This window comes from Salvelinus sp. IW2-2015, linkage group LG27 (assembly GCF_002910315.2).
Source record: "Salvelinus sp. IW2-2015 linkage group LG27, ASM291031v2, whole genome shotgun sequence".
In the NCBI taxonomy this organism is placed as follows: domain Eukaryota; kingdom Metazoa; phylum Chordata; class Actinopteri; order Salmoniformes; family Salmonidae; genus Salvelinus; species Salvelinus sp. IW2-2015.
Window position 1 is genome coordinate 5423927 of NC_036867.1, and position 16046 is coordinate 5439972.

The window sequence follows — 16046 nt, forward strand, 5'->3', positions numbered from 1 at the left end:
TAGCATGGTTAATAACACATCGGGACCACGCAGTCATCATACCGCTCGGTCTCCTAGAGATTAATGTACTTTGGTGCGAAAAGAAATCAATCCAGAACAACAGCAATGCACCTTGTGAAGTCTGCTGGAGGAAACAGGTACAAAAGTATCTATATCCACAGTAAAACGAGTCATACCCACATAACCTGAAAGGCCGCTCCAGAAGGAAGAAGCCACTTCTCCAAAACCGTCATAAAAAGCCAGACTACGGTTTGCAACTGCACATGGGGACAAATATTGTACTTTTTGGAGAAATGTCCTCTGGTCTGATGAAACAAAAATAGAACTGTTGGCCAATAATGACCATCGATATGTTTGAAGGAAAAGGGGGGGGGCATGCAAGCTGAGAGAACATCATCCCAATCGTGAAGCACGGGGTGGCATCCATGTTGTGGGGGTGTCTTTGCTGCAGGAGGGATTGGTGCACTTCACAAATAGATGGCGGCATGAGGCAAGAAAATTATGGGATATATTGAAGCAACATCTCAAGACATCAGTCAGGAAGTTAAGCTTCACAAATGGGTTTCCAAATGGACAATGACCCCAAGCATACTTCAAAGGTTGTGGCAAATGGCTTAGGACAACAAAGTCAAGGTATGGAGTGCCATCACAAAGCTGACCTCAATCCTATAGAACATTTGTAGGCAGAACTGAAAAAGCGTGTGCGAGCAGGAGGCCTACAAACCTGACTCAGTTACACCAGCTCTGCTACCAGATTCTAATGAGTGTATGTAAACTTCTGACCCGGGAATGTGATGAAAGAAATGAAAGCTGAGATAAAACCATTCTCTCTACTTTATTCTGACCTTCACATCTTTAAAAAAGTGGTGATCCTAACTGACCTAAGACAGGGATTTTTACTATAAATGTCATGGATTGTGAAAACAGAGTTTAAATTATGGCTAAGGTTAGTGTTAAACCCTCCGCTGCCAACGCATTTTCTTTGTCAGTTCCTGGCTTTTATGTTTTATTATATGATACATGGCTGCAAATAAGAACCGGGAACAACTTAAAACAACACCAATTGGCACCGTCCCAAATCCAAATGCGTATCAATACGGTGGAGTGGGATCAAAAACCTTGGGGTCAGGCACTTTGAGGATGTTTGCAACCCACGGGATGGCCAGGAGGCTCACAATGAAGCTGACACTATTGACCTGTGTGGTGCCCCAATGAAGAGGGAACAAGAAAGGGTGACCTATGAGAGGCCCATTGTTGATTACTTGCAAGTCCCAAGACCCAGCAGCCAATATAAAGGAAGTGGGCTCCGATAGGGCCACAAGCGGTTTCCCACCAGCCACCTTGGACCCAAGTATGTGCCAGGTCCTGGTGATGGGGTTGGGGGTGCCCGACTGCACTTGGTGTCCAGTCCCTCTGACCTGCGTACTATTGTTTGTACAGATGAACGTGGTACCTTCAGGCGTTTGGAAATTGCTCCCAAGGATGAACCAGACTTGTGGAGGTCTACAAATGTTTTTCTGAGGTATTGGCTTTCTTTTGATTTTCTCATGATGTCAAGCAGAGGCACTGAGTTTGAAGGTAGGCCTTGAAATACATCCACAGGTACACCTCCAATTGACTCAAATGATGTCAATTAGCCTATCAGAAGCTTCTACAGCCATGACATAATTTTCTGGAATTTTACAAGCTGTTTAAAGGCACAGTCAACTGAGTGTACAGTATGTAAACCTCTGACCCACTGGAATTGTGATACAGTGAAATAATCTTTCTGTAAACAATTGTTGGAAAAATGACTTGTGATTAGATGTCCTAACCGACTTGCCAAAACTATAGTTTGTTAACAAGAAATTTGTGGAGCGGTTGAAAAATGAGTTTTAATGACTCCAACCTAAGTGTATGTAAACTTCCGACTTCAACTGTGTATATAGAGTATATACACATACACTAACCATAAGGTTGTGTTGCTTCATCTCTACTGTCATCTAAAGGAGAGATATCAAACATCATATTATTTGTTCTAGCTATCATACTAAACACACAGCAGCTAATGAGGCTACAGGTATGGTAAGTAGTTACAGTATGAGTTAGTCTATTTTGTGATTCATTATAAAATATTCTGATACACAATGTAATATCAATGGCTATGTCGTCACTTTTCATCAAGGGAAGATCCAAAACATACCTGGGACAAAATCATCTGATATCGGCGGGAGAGGGACAGCAGCTGAAATGACATTGGCAGGAAGCTTGAGGAAGAGGGAATACATTCTTTAAACTGTGTTAAACTGGAATTCAAACTATGTGCCTTCTCTAGCCCCATCCCTCAGCATGTTACAAAAACCGTGGTGTTACCCTTTGTTATTATAAAACCCTTTGTCACTGAAATACAGATTGCCCCTTTAAGGTTGTCGCATGAGTTGGTGCAGTTGCCATTCAGCTTTAGAAACGCTCCTGCTGCCTTTTCGGGTGGTCCCTGCTTTTCTTTAATGACCAACCCAACCGCAATTTCTTTTTCCATGTGGTTTTCATGGCCCCCAAATCAACATCCAGGTCCTATTTAACCAACATTTTTAATTGGAATATGAGAGGGGGCACTGGGCCAAGCAGGTTTATGCAATAGCAGCTTTTGATTGCATTCCCCTCAGGATAAGCTGTCACATGAAACTTAATGGATAATTCTGTAATGAAGCACAGCAACAGAATGGATTTTTTATGAATGGACACAGTACGCATCTCCCCWCAAACTGTTTGCCAACAGATGGGCACATTGGTGGGATAGTGCATAGCTACACATGGAGGAAATTGAACAGCAGTTGGTATGAGCCGTGGCAATATTTACCAGGTGATACTGGCACTCTTGGTGGGAGAAGGATGAACAATGTTTTCTCAAGAGGGGTACTCACTTTCCTCTACCTGGACAGCAGCCTCAGCCTCAACCGCCAGTTTCCCCTCAAAAGCTTCCTCAGTTGCATCTTCTAATTTGTCTGGAGTTCCCACTGCGTCCGGACTCTCACCTTCAGGAGCCTGCTGCTCCTGTGATGGGTTCGGTGGAAGCTGCTCTTCTTCCTCAGTCCCCTCTGTTGTCTGGATGACTTCCTCCACAATGGGCTCGGCTAAAAGTTGAATTTTACAATCAAAGGATTTAGGCCAAGGACTATATCCTTATGAAGCCATGATTGTCGAAACGCATCGGTCTTAAGGGGGAGTTTTACTGATCTTCAAGATACAAATCACAAGTTACTTTGCTTTTGGACTGTATGTCCAGGCAGTGTAGCACAACCCCATCGTAGTTTGTCATTGTAGCTCTATGGGATTCTGCCGGCCGGAAGTCACGCATACGTTTTTCATTCAAATATGTTCCTACCGTGATGGTCTCTGACCAAACACCACCACCAGACCAGAGAATGTGTGTACAGGTTGTGGGTCATTTCATTGGTCCTAATCTAATCCGAGCGCACCTATTCTACCCTTGGTGGCGTTTTAAGATGTTTTTATGATCAACTGAGAATATGTGGTCAATGGATGGTTAGCTGTAGGACAGGACAAATGCCTTTTCTGAAAACAAATAAGCCCATATGCCAMGAGGGTGTCATTTGAGTGACCTTTACAGCCACCCTAACCCATTCTACACCCACTCGAACCGGTCCCCTAAAACCCCCCCAAAAGAAACAATACTGGTGAGGATATGTCCACAGGCATCTTTGACATCACATCCTCATTGTCGCTCACATTATGCATCTGTGTTTTTGGAGTAAGAAGAGCATGTCTGGGTATGTGCTATACGGAAGATAATACCTTGCTATATGCAATGTGAAGGGACATTTAAGTKTGTGGGATTCAGTGCAGGGACCAATCAGTCTCAATAAGGTGTGTTCTTACTTTGTTCTTCCACAGCAGATTCCTCCTTGGCTTCCTTCTGCACCAGAGAAACCGGCCTCTCCTTCACTCCTGTTCGTTTGGAAATGTTCATGTGGGCATGTGAAACATTACGTCAAAAAAATATCCCATTTCTCACCACCACACAGCTCTAGAATTTCCAATCCCAAAMATAACTGCATTTCACAAGGGTATCAATTTCAACTGTCAGGAATATGATTGATTTGAGAACATACATACGGTACATTTTACAAGAAGTGATAATGACCAAAGAGGAAAGAAAAAGGCAAAAAAATGAAGTAAATAAATGACTGAGGAACATGAAAAGGAAATGAAAGAAGTCATATGAATACAACTGACTTGGGTTTACAGTTTGTTGTAACAGTGCCTGATCCAACAAGTATGGACATACTTCCATGGGCCATCAGTCCCATAGCAGAATCTATGGCATCTTCAACTCCATGACATTCTGAACTATTAACGCCCCCTCATCGTGTTTGGATTATTGGATGGATATTTTAAGGGGACCCTACACAGTCCTGGCCTGCCCTAAGTAATGTCAACATTGACAATTAATTAATCACATATCACAGCTGTTGGCAATCTGAGAGAATAGGTCACTACTACTACTCAAGTGAAGAACATATAATACATACAGTACCAGTCAAAAGTTTGGACACACCTACTCATTGTAGAATAATAGTGAAGGAATCAAAACTATGAAATAACACACATAGAATCATCTAGTAACCAAAAAAAGTGTTAAGAAAAATCTAAATATATTTTATATTTGAGAATCTTCAAAGTAGCCAGTCTTTGCCTTGATGATAGCTTCGCACACTCTTGGCATTCTCTCAACCAGCTTCATGAGGTAGTCACCTGGAATGCATTCAATTAACAGTGTGCCTTGTTAAAAGTTAATTTGTGGAATTTCTTTCCTCTTAATGCTTTTGAGCCAATTGGTCGTATTGTGACAAGGTAGGGTGGTATACAGAAGATAGCCCTATTTGTAAAAGACAAGTCTATATTATGGCAAGAACAGCTCAAACAGGCAAAGAGAAACGACAGTCCATCATTATTTTAAGACATGAAGGTCAGTCAACACAGAAAATTTCAAGAACTTTGAATGTCTTCAAGTGCAGTCGCAAAATCCATCAAGCGCTATGAGAAATGGGCTTTCTTGAGGACCGCCACAGAAAGGAAGACCCGAGTTACCTCTGCTGCAGAGGATAAGTTCATTAGAGTTACCAGCCTCAGAAATTGCAGACCAAATAAAGGCTTCACAGAGTTCAAGTAACAGACACATCTCAACATCAACTGTTCAGACGAGACTGCGTGAATCAGGCCTTCGTGGTCGAATTACTGCAAAGAAACCACTACTAAAGGAAATCAATAACAAGAAGAGACTTGCTTGGGCCAAGAAACACAAACAATGGACATAGACTGGAGGAAATCTGTCCTTTGGTCTGATGAGTCCAAATTTGAGATTATTGTTCCGCAGAGTAGATCTACAGATGATCTCCGCATGTGTGGTTCCACCTTGAAGCTTGGAGGAGGAGGTATGATGGTAGCGGGTGCTTTGCTGGTGACACTGTCCGTGATTTATTTAGAATTCAAGCACACTTAACAAGCATGGCTACCACAGCATTCTGCAGCAATACGCCATCCCATCTGGTTTGCACTTAGTGACTATCATTTGTATTTCAACAGGACAATGACCCAACACACCTCCAGGCTGTGTAAGGGCTATTGACCAGTGCTGCATCAGATGATCTGGCCTCCACAATCACCCAACCTCAACCCAATTGAGTTGGTTTGGGATGAGTTGGACCGCAGAGTGAAGAAAAGCAGCCAACAAGTGCTCGGCATATGTGGAACTCCTTCAAGACTGTTGGAAAAGCATTACTGTTGAAGCTGGTTGAGAGAATGCCAAGCGTGTCAAAGCTGTCATCAAGGCAAAGACTGGCTACTTTGAAGAATCTAAGATCTAAAATATATTTAGATTTGCTTAACAGTTTTGTGTGTTACTACATGACTCCATATGTGTTAATTCATAGTTTTGATGTCTTCACTACTAACTACAATGTAGAAAATAGTAAAAAATAAAGAAAATCCCTTGAATCAGTAGGTGTGTCCAAACATTGACTGGTACTGTACATATGAAACACGTTGGGCTTGGCTACAACATCTGCCTATTGAAAGAGCACACACGCCAATTTGAGGAAATCTCTTTAATAATCAAAGTGGCTTGAGGACAAAAGCTTTACTTATCTGGCATCATTGCAATGTCAGCAATGACACGATTTAACAAAATACACCAACTTCATCCATACTGCCAGTACCTAGTGAGATTTTASTTTCACCAAAGCAAGAAAAGGCCTACATCATATTATGAAAATACACCAAGGCTGTTTCAAACAACAGACAAACATAAAAACAAAGATTTAAAAAGGTAGTATTTTTTCTGTCATGCAATTTCTAAATATTAACTTTACAGCAGTAAAAAAATACAGCAAAGGTACCATTTACAACTGGTAAATGACAAAAAGAGTACTCCAAGAAGTTGGTATGTTGCACAAAAAAGGCATCATCAAGTCTCTAAGAAAAGAAAATGTAGCTACGGCCTTGTTTCATGAGATGTTTCAAGTAATATGTAAAGAAGTGCCCAGGCCATGCTGAAGATTCTTCAGAAAGCAAAAGTAAATCTTATTGTCATCAGACAAAAACACCTATCAAGTTAACACAAAACAKTATTTAACCAGCATATAACTGAAAAGCAAGCAAAGAGTAGAAAAACACTCATTTGTTTCAATTCAAAACGAATGAAAGAAAGACAGCTGATAGCACACATTTGATAGTTTTCAATTAAGCATTAAGGCCTGAGGGGGTGTGGTRTATGGCCAATATACCACGGCTAAAGGTGGATCTTAGGCACGACGCAACGCCTGGATACAGCCATTAGCCGTGGTATACTGGCCATATACCACAAACCCTGAGGTGCATTATTGCTATTATCAACTGGTTACCAACGTAATTAAAAAGAAATGTTTTGTCATACCTGTGGTATACGGTCTGATATACCATGGCTGTCAGCCAATCAGCATTCAGGGCTTGAACCACCCAGTTTATAGCACTCATTGTTTGAAAATCTGTGTGGCAATGCATATTTATGATAGCCATTTGAACTCACTGAGAAACACCTTATACCAGGGGTGTCAAACTCATTCCATGGAGGGCCTAGTGTCTGCTGGTTTTTGTTTTTTCCTTTCAGTTAAGACCTAGACAACCAGGTGATGGGAGTTCCTTACTAATTAGTGACCTGAMTTCATCAATCAAGTACAAGGGTGGAGCRAAAACCCACAGACACTCAGCCCTCCGTGGAAYGAGTTTGACAGCTGTGCCTTATACTAACATAAATATTCTGTTTCATTTTCTAATCTAAACAAACAATCACTTCAAGCCAATGAGCATACCTTGTCTTTAGTCTGTATATAATTCAATATCTTTTKACATTATTATGACATTAACACCTATGTTAGAAAGTGATAGGATGATGTAAAAATTTGTAGCAAAGTAAAAAATACAGTAAAACACACACATGTCAAAATTGCATTTTATTGCATTGTAACTAGTTTCAAAGTAGTGTATTCAGTGACTTGCAGGTGAAGGGTACAGAACGTACACTAATGAAAGAAAGACAGAAAGAAAGACTCACACACTAATGAATGCTCCCACAATTTGAATGAATGCTTCCGCAGGTGTATCTATGGGAGCATTTAGCAGTGTGCAGGTACCCATCTTTCTTTAATGATTATACAGTATGTATGCATGCATGCATGTATGTATGTGTATATATATATATATCAGGGTACATGTTGGACACAAGTGGAATCTCTATAACATGTTATCTGCTGGGTTGTACTCGGTGCATATTTTTCCCAATAAATCAATCAATCATTCGTATTGTATCATAACAATTTACCAAAAAGGGGAGGACAAGGCTCTGATTTGTAAGAACCAAAGACCAAAACCAAAGTTGATTATCACAGATCAGCCATAACATATTTAGCATTGGCATGAACGTGATTTAAATTCAGCGCCATCAATTATATTGGCTCAATTGTAAATCAATTCCTAGCCCCTCCTCCTTAGACACATTTGTAGATCTGAAGGGGTTGGAAAGGTGTAGCAATATGGCAGAGAATCCATCCAGCCTATCAGAAGGAAAATGTGAAGCATGCACTGCATTGCTTAGCTCTTTCCAATCCCTTCAGATCTACAGAAGTGCCTTTAGGGAGGAGGGGATAGTTGTCGGTTTTGTAATTGAAGGATCATCATCCTGTGAAGTTCCATTTCTTGTTCACCTTGGTGGCTTTAGGCTTCAGAAGGTCTCTTATAGCCATTATTTTTTCCTTCTTGCTTGTAGTTGTGAAGTTGTTTGCATTTTTCTCTGGCATCTCCTCTTTTGCCTGTTTGGCTCTTTTCTCTTTCACAACTCTCTCCCCATCTATCTTTTCTTTGAGTAGACGCTCTTTTTCTGCTCTCTCCTTCCCTGCCTTCGCCTTAGGTAACTGTTCTCTCTCTATCTTGGGTAATTGCTCTGTCTCAACCTTGGCCTTTGCAGTCTTTTCTTTGACTAAGTGTCCTTTTACCGCTGCTCTCTCCTTTTCTTTAGCAGCTAACTCTTTGGCTTGYTGCTCTTTCTCTGCTCTCTCCTTCTCTGCCCTCTCTTTGGCTACCCGTTCTCTCTCCTTTCCCTTCGGTACCCTTTCTCTCTCCATCCTCTCCTTTTCAGATTCCTTTGCTACCCGTTCTTTCTCTGCTCTCTCTTTGGCAACACGCTCTTTCTCCACCCTTTCGCTGTCTTCCTTTTCCTTCTTTGCGTTTTCCTTGGTTAGCCGTTCTTTCTCCAGTCTCCCCTTCTCTTTGGCTAGCTGTTCTTTCTCCAGTCTCTCATTCTCTTTGGCGGCCCGTTCCTTCTCAATCYTCTCCTTTTCGGCTTTCTCTTTGGCGGCCCGTTCCTTCTCAATCCTCTCCTTTTCTGCTTTCTCTTTGGCGGCCCGTTCCTTCTCAATCCTCTCCTTTTCTGCTTTCTCTTTGGCGGCCCGTTCCGTCTCAATCCTCTCCTTTTTGCTTCTCTTTGCGGCCCGTTCCTTCTCAATCCTCTCCTTTTCTGCTCTCTTTGGCGGCCCGTTCCTTCTCAAGCCTCTCCTTTTCTGCTTTCTCTTTGGCGGCCCGTTCCTTCTCAACCTCTCCTTTTCTGCTTTCTCTTTGGCGGCCCTTCCTTCTCAATCCTCTCCTTTTCTGCTTTCTCTTTGCGGCCCGTTCCTTCTCAATCCTCTCCTTTTCTGCTTTCTCTTTGGCGGCGTTCCTTCTCAATCCTCTCCTTTTCTGCTTTCTCTTTGGCGGCCCGTTCCTTCTCAATCCTCTCCTTTTCTGCTTTCTCTTTGGCGCCCGTTCCTTCTCAATCCTCTCCTTTTCTGCTTTCTCTTTGGCGGCCCGTTCCTTCTCAATCCTCTCCTTTTCTGCTTTCTCTTTGGCGGCCCGTTCCTTCTCAATCCTCTCCTTTTCTGCTTTTTCTTTGGCGCCGTTCCTTCTCAAGCCTCTCCTTTTCTGCTTTTTCTTTGGCGGCCCGTTCCTTCTCAAGCCTCTCCTTTTCTGCTTTTTCTTTGCGGCTCTTCCTTCTCAACCCTCTCCTTTTCGCTGTTCTCTTTGGTGGCTCGTTCCTTCTCAAGCCTCTCCTTTTCTGCTTTTTCTTGGCGGCCCGTTCCTTCTCAAGCCTCTCCTTTTCTGCTTTCTCTTTGGCGGCCCGTTCCTTCTCCATCCTCTCCTTTTCTGCTTTCTCTTTGGCACCCGTTCCTTCTCAATCCTCTCCTTTTCTGCTTTCTCTTTAGTGCCCGTTCCTTCTCAATCCTCTCCTTTTCTCTTTCTCTTTGGCGCTCGTTCCTTCTCAATCCTCTCCTTTTCTGCTTTCTCTTTGGCGGCCCGTTCCTTCTCAATCCTCTCCTTTTCTGCTTTCTCTTTGGCACCCGTTCCTCTCAATCCTCCCCTTTCTGCTTTCTCTTTGTCGACCCGTTCCTTCTCAAGCCTCTCCTTTTCTGCTTTCTCTTTGGCGACCCGTTCCTTCTCAAGCCTCTCCTTTTCTGCTTTCTCTTTGGCGACCCGTTCCTTCTCAAGCCTCTCCTTTTCTGCTTTCTCTTTGGCGACCCTTCCTCTCTAGTCTCTCTTTTTCTGCTTTCTCTTTGGAAAAGGATTGAGCAGCCAGTCTTCTCTTTTTCCATCCTTTCCAGCTCTTTCTTTTCTATCCTCTCTTTCTCTAGCTTTTCCTTCTCCAATCGCTCTTTTTCTGCCTTCTCCTCAGCTTCACTCTGTTTCTCCAGCCTCTCTTTCTCTTCTCTCTCCAACTGCTCCAGTTGCTCTTTCTCCAGCCTCTCTTTCCCTGCTTGCTCATGTGCTCTTCTCTCAGCCTCTCTTTTCTCTTCTTGTTCTCTTTCCTCTCGAAGTTGAGCCTCTAACATTTCCTGGGCTTTTTGGGCCACCTCTTGCCTCTTGAGTTCCAGAGCATTGACCAATTGTCTCTCTTCCTCCTCTTTGGCCAGTATACTCCTCACTTCAGCCAAAGCCATTTCGGCAATTTTTTGGGCTTCAATCTTYTCATGGATCATTCTCAACTGTTCCTTTAATGCTGACTTTAATTTCCTCCCAAGTTCTCTTGTTGGGTGCTCTGGGGGTTTGAAACTTGTTTTAAAAGGGCAGTATGTCAACACTCCTATTTCCCACTGCCAGTGGCACATGCCAGGAGGTTTGTTATTATTGTTATGTATGTGCCCCAGTATCTGTGTCTTCGCGATGTCCCTAACGCCTAGGAAGCTCCAATTCAAACTCCCATTAGACAGCTCCGCAATAATTTTTATGTCAAAATATGTTTGTTACTCACAAAATATGGATTTTTGCTGAGCAAYTATCTTAATTTACTCCCGTTACGGCCGGTATGCACTTCCAATAAAAAATGTTTATTTTTTATTTTTTTTATGTACAAGCAACCGAATAATTGCCTCTTCGGCACTTCCAATGTATTAAGTGGTTGTAGACTTCGACCTGTGCTTGGGGGTAACGAATAGGCTTCTTTTTTTTTCTTCGTTTCTTGTACATTTTTATTTAGAACTTTTAGGAAGTACATTAACAGCTGTAATGGGAGTAAATGAAGACTGTTGCTCAGCAAAAATCCAYACTGTGACTAAGAAACGCATTTTGACATAACGCTTGCAGAGYTGTCTAATGGAAGTTTGTAACGGSGCTTCCTGGSMATTAGAGGAGAGCYGTCATAATCAACGTTGACATCTAACGCACAGATACTGRGGCCTGTTCTATGGTAACTCAAGTCTTATTTGAATTAGTCGCTACCTTTGAGACTCTTCACAATTGTCACACAAATTATTTGAAAATACAACATTTCCCRCCATGTTCATTTTGAAAACATCCAAAATTTGGATGTTTCTGTATTTGTGTTTCTGTATTAAATCGGGTTAGGTGTAAGGTTAGCAGTATAGTTAGGTTAGTTTTAAAATCCGATTTCTTGGGGAAATTATAGAAGTTTCAGCTATTCAAATTCAAAGACATCACTCTTGATGCAAGGATTATGGTGTTGATCTCAGCTATCCAAATCATGCTGTAATTGGGTATTGTGGTTCTGCCATGACTCTTTTGCGTGCATGCACTTTACCAATCGGCTATCTGATCATTTGAAAACATCTAACCTGTATGAGAAAAGCCATTGATCACTAAAGCGTGTTCACAACATTGCTAATGAAATTTAAGAAAAACTCCAACATGCAGGCTATAGTTCGGTGATGCTTTATTGTAACAACCAAACCAGTGTAGGAAATGTATAGTCTACAGTTATTCAGCCTCTTTTTCTTCTCCCTCCTTGAACTACTTCAAAACRCTCTCTTCTCTAGCCTTTCTTTCTCTGCTTACTCCTGCGCTCTCCTCTCAGCCTCTCTTTCCTCTCCCGAGTTAAGCCTCTAGCATTTCCTGGACTTTTGGGACACCTCTTGCCTCTTGAGCTCCAGCATTCTGGCCAATTGTCTCTCCTACTCCTCTTTAGCAAGAATATTCTCAGCCTGTCTTTTGTCTTCATGTTCAATTTCCTCCCCCACTTTCTCCTCATTGAGTTCAGCATGTAACATTTCCTCCCCCAATTTCTCCTCATTGAGTTCAGCATGTAACATTCATTGAGTTCAACATGTAAAAGCCGCCCAGAAAGCATGAGGCGGCTTTCTGGGCCGCCTCATGCTTCGAGCTGCAGAGCATTGACCACCTGTCTCTCCTCAGGGTCTGGTCGGGCCGGGCTTAAAATGTTCACGCTCGACTAAAACTCTAATTTCCCTGCTATCTTTATTTTCTCCTGATTGAGTATTAATTTCTCAATTTCCAGCTGCAGTCTCTTCTTCTGGAGTTTGAGGACTTCCCTCTGCAGCTTTGCTACTTCTGCATCCAGACTGGATGGCTTGCTTGTCCTGCTATTACAATACATATGACAGATTATAGTTGATCAAATAGCCTTAGGACAATAGGCTAAAACAAGGCTGAGATTGAACATCTACAGTTTTCACCTTGTTGCTGCTGGTACTACGTTAGCACATTCCGGGTTMTTTTCTTATTACATGACATCCATGGTAATAAGTGTTAAGAAAACACACCGACCGGACTAGAGTTCAACATGTGAATCTTATGGCGGATGATTCCACAACTCTTCATGGAGTTGATTCATCCTAACAACTCACTCCAGTCATTTCAACACCACTAAATCAAACGAATCAAATCACATCAGAAAAACAAGGTTATTCAGATTATGGCACACATTACGTATTAGGATTAGAGGTCGACCAATTATGATTTTTCAACACCGATACCSATTATTGGAGGACCAAAAAAAGCCGATACCGATTAAATTSGCCGATTTTTATATATATATTTGTAATAATGACAATTACAACAATACTGAATRWACACTTTTATTTTAACTTAATGTAATACATAAATAMAATCAATTTAGCCTCAAATAAATAATGAAACATGTTCAATTTGGTTTAAATAATGCAAAAACACAGTGTTGGAGAAGAAAGTAAAAGTGCAATATGTGCCATGTAAAAAAGCTAACGTTTTAAGTTCCTTGCTCAGAACATGACAACATATGAAAGCTGGTGGTTCCTTTTAACATGAGTCTTCAATATTTCCAGTTAAGAAGTTTTAGATTGTAGTTATTTTAGGAATTATAGTASTATTTCTCTCTATACCATTTGTATTTCATAKACCTTTGACTATTGRATGTTCTTATAGGCACTWTAGTATTRCCAGCCTAATCTCGGGAGTTGATAGGCTTGAAGTCATAAACAGGGCAATGCTTGAAGCACAGCGAAGAGCTGCTGGCAAAYGYAGGAAAGTGCTGTTTGAATGAATGCTTACGAGCCTGCTGCTGCCTACCACTGCTCAGTCAGACTGCTCAATCAAATATCAAATCATAGACTTAATTATAATAAACACACAGAAATACGAGCCTAAGGTCATTATTAATATGGTCAAATCTGGAAACTATAATTTCGAAAACAAAACGTTTATTCTTTCAGTGAAATACGGAACCGTTACATATTTTATCTAGGGTGGCATCCCTAAGTCTAAATATTGGTGCAATGACAGTGCTTATTTCACGAATGCGCTTGTTAAATCATCACCCGTCTGGCGAAATAGGCTGTGATTCGATGATAAATTAACAGGCACTGTCATGCCCTGACCTTAGATATCTCTGTTTTTCTATATATTTTGGTTAGGTCAGGGTGTGACTAGGGTGGGTACGCTAGTTTTTGTATGTCTAGGGCTTTTGTATGTCTATGTTGGCCTGATATGGTTCCCAATCAGAGACAGCTGTTTATYGTTGTCTCTGATTGGGGATCATATTTAGGTAGCCATTTTCCTCRTTTGTGTTGTGGGATCTTGTTCTATGTTTAGTTGCCTGTCTGCACTATTCGTAGCTTCACGTTTCGTTCGGTTGTTTGTGGTTTTGTTAGGTGAGTTTCAGTTGATTAAAATGATGTGGAACTCTACTCACGCTGCGCCTTGGTCTCATCTTTACAACGATCGTGACAGGCACTGCATTGATTATAGGCAACGCAGGACAAGCTAGATAAACTAGTAATATCATCAACCATGTGTAGTTAACTACGATTATGTTAAGATTGATTGTTTTTTATAAGATAAGTTTAATGCTAGCTAGCAACTTAACTTGGCTCATTGCTGCACTCACGTAACAAGTAGTCAGCCTGCCACGCAGTCTTCTTGTGGAGTGCAATGTAATCGCCCATAATCAGCGTCCAAAAATACCGATTGTTATGAAAACTTGAAATTGGCCCTAATTAAATCGGCCATACCGATTAATTGGTCGACTAATTTGGATAATCAATCAATCTTAAATTTCATTATCAATACAGCGTTTTGTCAAGTTTAATAACCATGAGGGATGCAAGCAAAGACAAAATTCGGTTGTCAGTGCACGTCAGGCAAAACAATCACACACCAACGAAGTTCACTTTCGTCTAACAACCAAATGCAACATGCTGATACCTTTTGTTCTGTTCTTTTTAGAAGCCACCTCTCCAGGACTCTCATCTGATTTGGGAGAGGAAGAACAGTAATAAAACACCAAGGACATTAGAGCTACTTCACAATAAAATTACAGCCATGGTTGATAGAATTCAGGCAYCTTTAAAGCTGCAATATGTAMCTTTTCGGGCGACCCCATTAAATTCACATWGAAATGTGAGTTATAGATCTGACACTTAGCTCTGACACTCATTTAAAGCAAGTCTAAGAAGCRGTAGATCTGTTCTATGTTCTATGCTTCCCATGCTTAAGTTTTGTTTTTGCATCTTTTACTTTCGGATTTGTACACCTGCTTCGAACAGCTGAAAATACAATATTTTTGCTTTTGTAAAAATCATTGATACACTTGCTTGTTTTGTCACAAACTGAAATTAGGCTAACTATTAGAAGGGCTTCCGAGTGGCACAGCGGTCTAAGGCACTGCATCTCAGTGCAGGAGGCGTCACAATAGTACCTGGTTCGAATCCAGGCTGTATCACATCCGGCTGTGATTGGGAGTCCCATAGGGTGGCACACAATTGGCATTTAGGAATGGATTAAAGATGTAATGCGAGTGAGTGAGTAATGAAATGGTTGCATATCCCAGAACCAATGTATTGCTGTGAGGGCTTTCAATGTTGTTCAGATGATGGATATACTTTTATAATGAATTATACGTCTTATTTATTGTCCTATCATGGTGGAACAGTTTTAAAATAAATTATACATTTAATTTATTTATTGTCCTATCATGGGGAACTACATTTTTAAAATAAATCAAATTATTTATTTATGATCCTATTTTAATGGTACGGTCCATGACCCTATACACCCACCTGAATGACCCAGATACTAAGGAGAAGTCCCTAACTGTTTTATGTGCCTGCTGTAAGCGGTCTGTATGCAGCCAAAATGAGGTCAGARACCAAGAGCAGCACTGCCCCCTCAAKATTCTGAGYCTSCTTGGCAGGGTTGGTCCTGCAAAGCCAAAGCCCCCTAAAGGGAGAGCATACTACACAAGGAAATTCTCAAAGCTGCTAATGAGAACCTTGACGACCTTGTACCTAGCCGGTGGGGATTCCGGTGGGGTGCCCCCACCCAGGCAGTGGCAGTGCTGGCAACACTAGCTGCAGTAACCCATGGGGAGGGGGTCACACTCGGACATTCAGAGAGGAGGTATATTGTGACCCTGGTGGCACAAAATCAAAGTCTGACTGCATGGAGATGCTTGGGAATATGGTCAATACGGGTGACYGTATTGTGGGTGTTTCAGTGAAAAGGTGTACATTTGACCTCCATCATCTAGGATGTGACAATGGTAAATAAAATCTCTCAATTTCTGCCCATTTTTTGCATGGTCTTGCAGGCCTTCTCATGCAGCTGCAACTGTAAGTGCATTTGTAAATCAAGACCTATCTTGAGTTGGGCTCTGGGATGGTGCAATTGTTGAGAATGTGAACTTATGGTTGTGTGGGGGGTATGGGTTGAGTGTGTGTGGGTGTATGTTGTGTGTATCCCACAACTGTTGCGAA

At 41.6% G+C, this 16046-nt stretch overlaps 1 protein-coding gene and 1 pseudogene across 13 annotated transcripts in view; both read right to left on the reverse strand.

Moving 5' to 3' along the window:
• The window catches only part of LOC111953870 (aspartyl/asparaginyl beta-hydroxylase), a 55194-nt gene that overhangs the window by 17470 nt on the left and 21678 nt on the right, over window positions 1-16046 (reverse strand). For 8 of the 13 annotated variants that reach the window (XM_070435612.1, XM_070435610.1, XM_070435611.1 and 5 more), the window contains 5 exons: window positions 14497-14541; window positions 3880-3948; window positions 2904-3113; window positions 2183-2224; window positions 1950-1982 (listed from right to left, as the gene is read on the reverse strand). In XM_070435612.1, coding sequence (XP_070291713.1) covers window positions 1950-1982; window positions 2183-2224; window positions 2904-3113; window positions 3880-3948; window positions 14497-14541 — 399 coding nt within the window. The remainder of the gene's footprint in view (window positions 1-1949; window positions 1983-2182; window positions 2225-2903; window positions 3114-3879; window positions 3949-14496; window positions 14542-16046) is intronic. The other 5 variants (XM_070435613.1, XM_070435617.1, XM_070435621.1 and 2 more) reach the window with 5 other exon arrangements.
• Window positions 7478-10502, reverse strand: LOC139023163 (uncharacterized abhydrolase domain-containing protein DDB_G0269086-like; annotated as a pseudogene).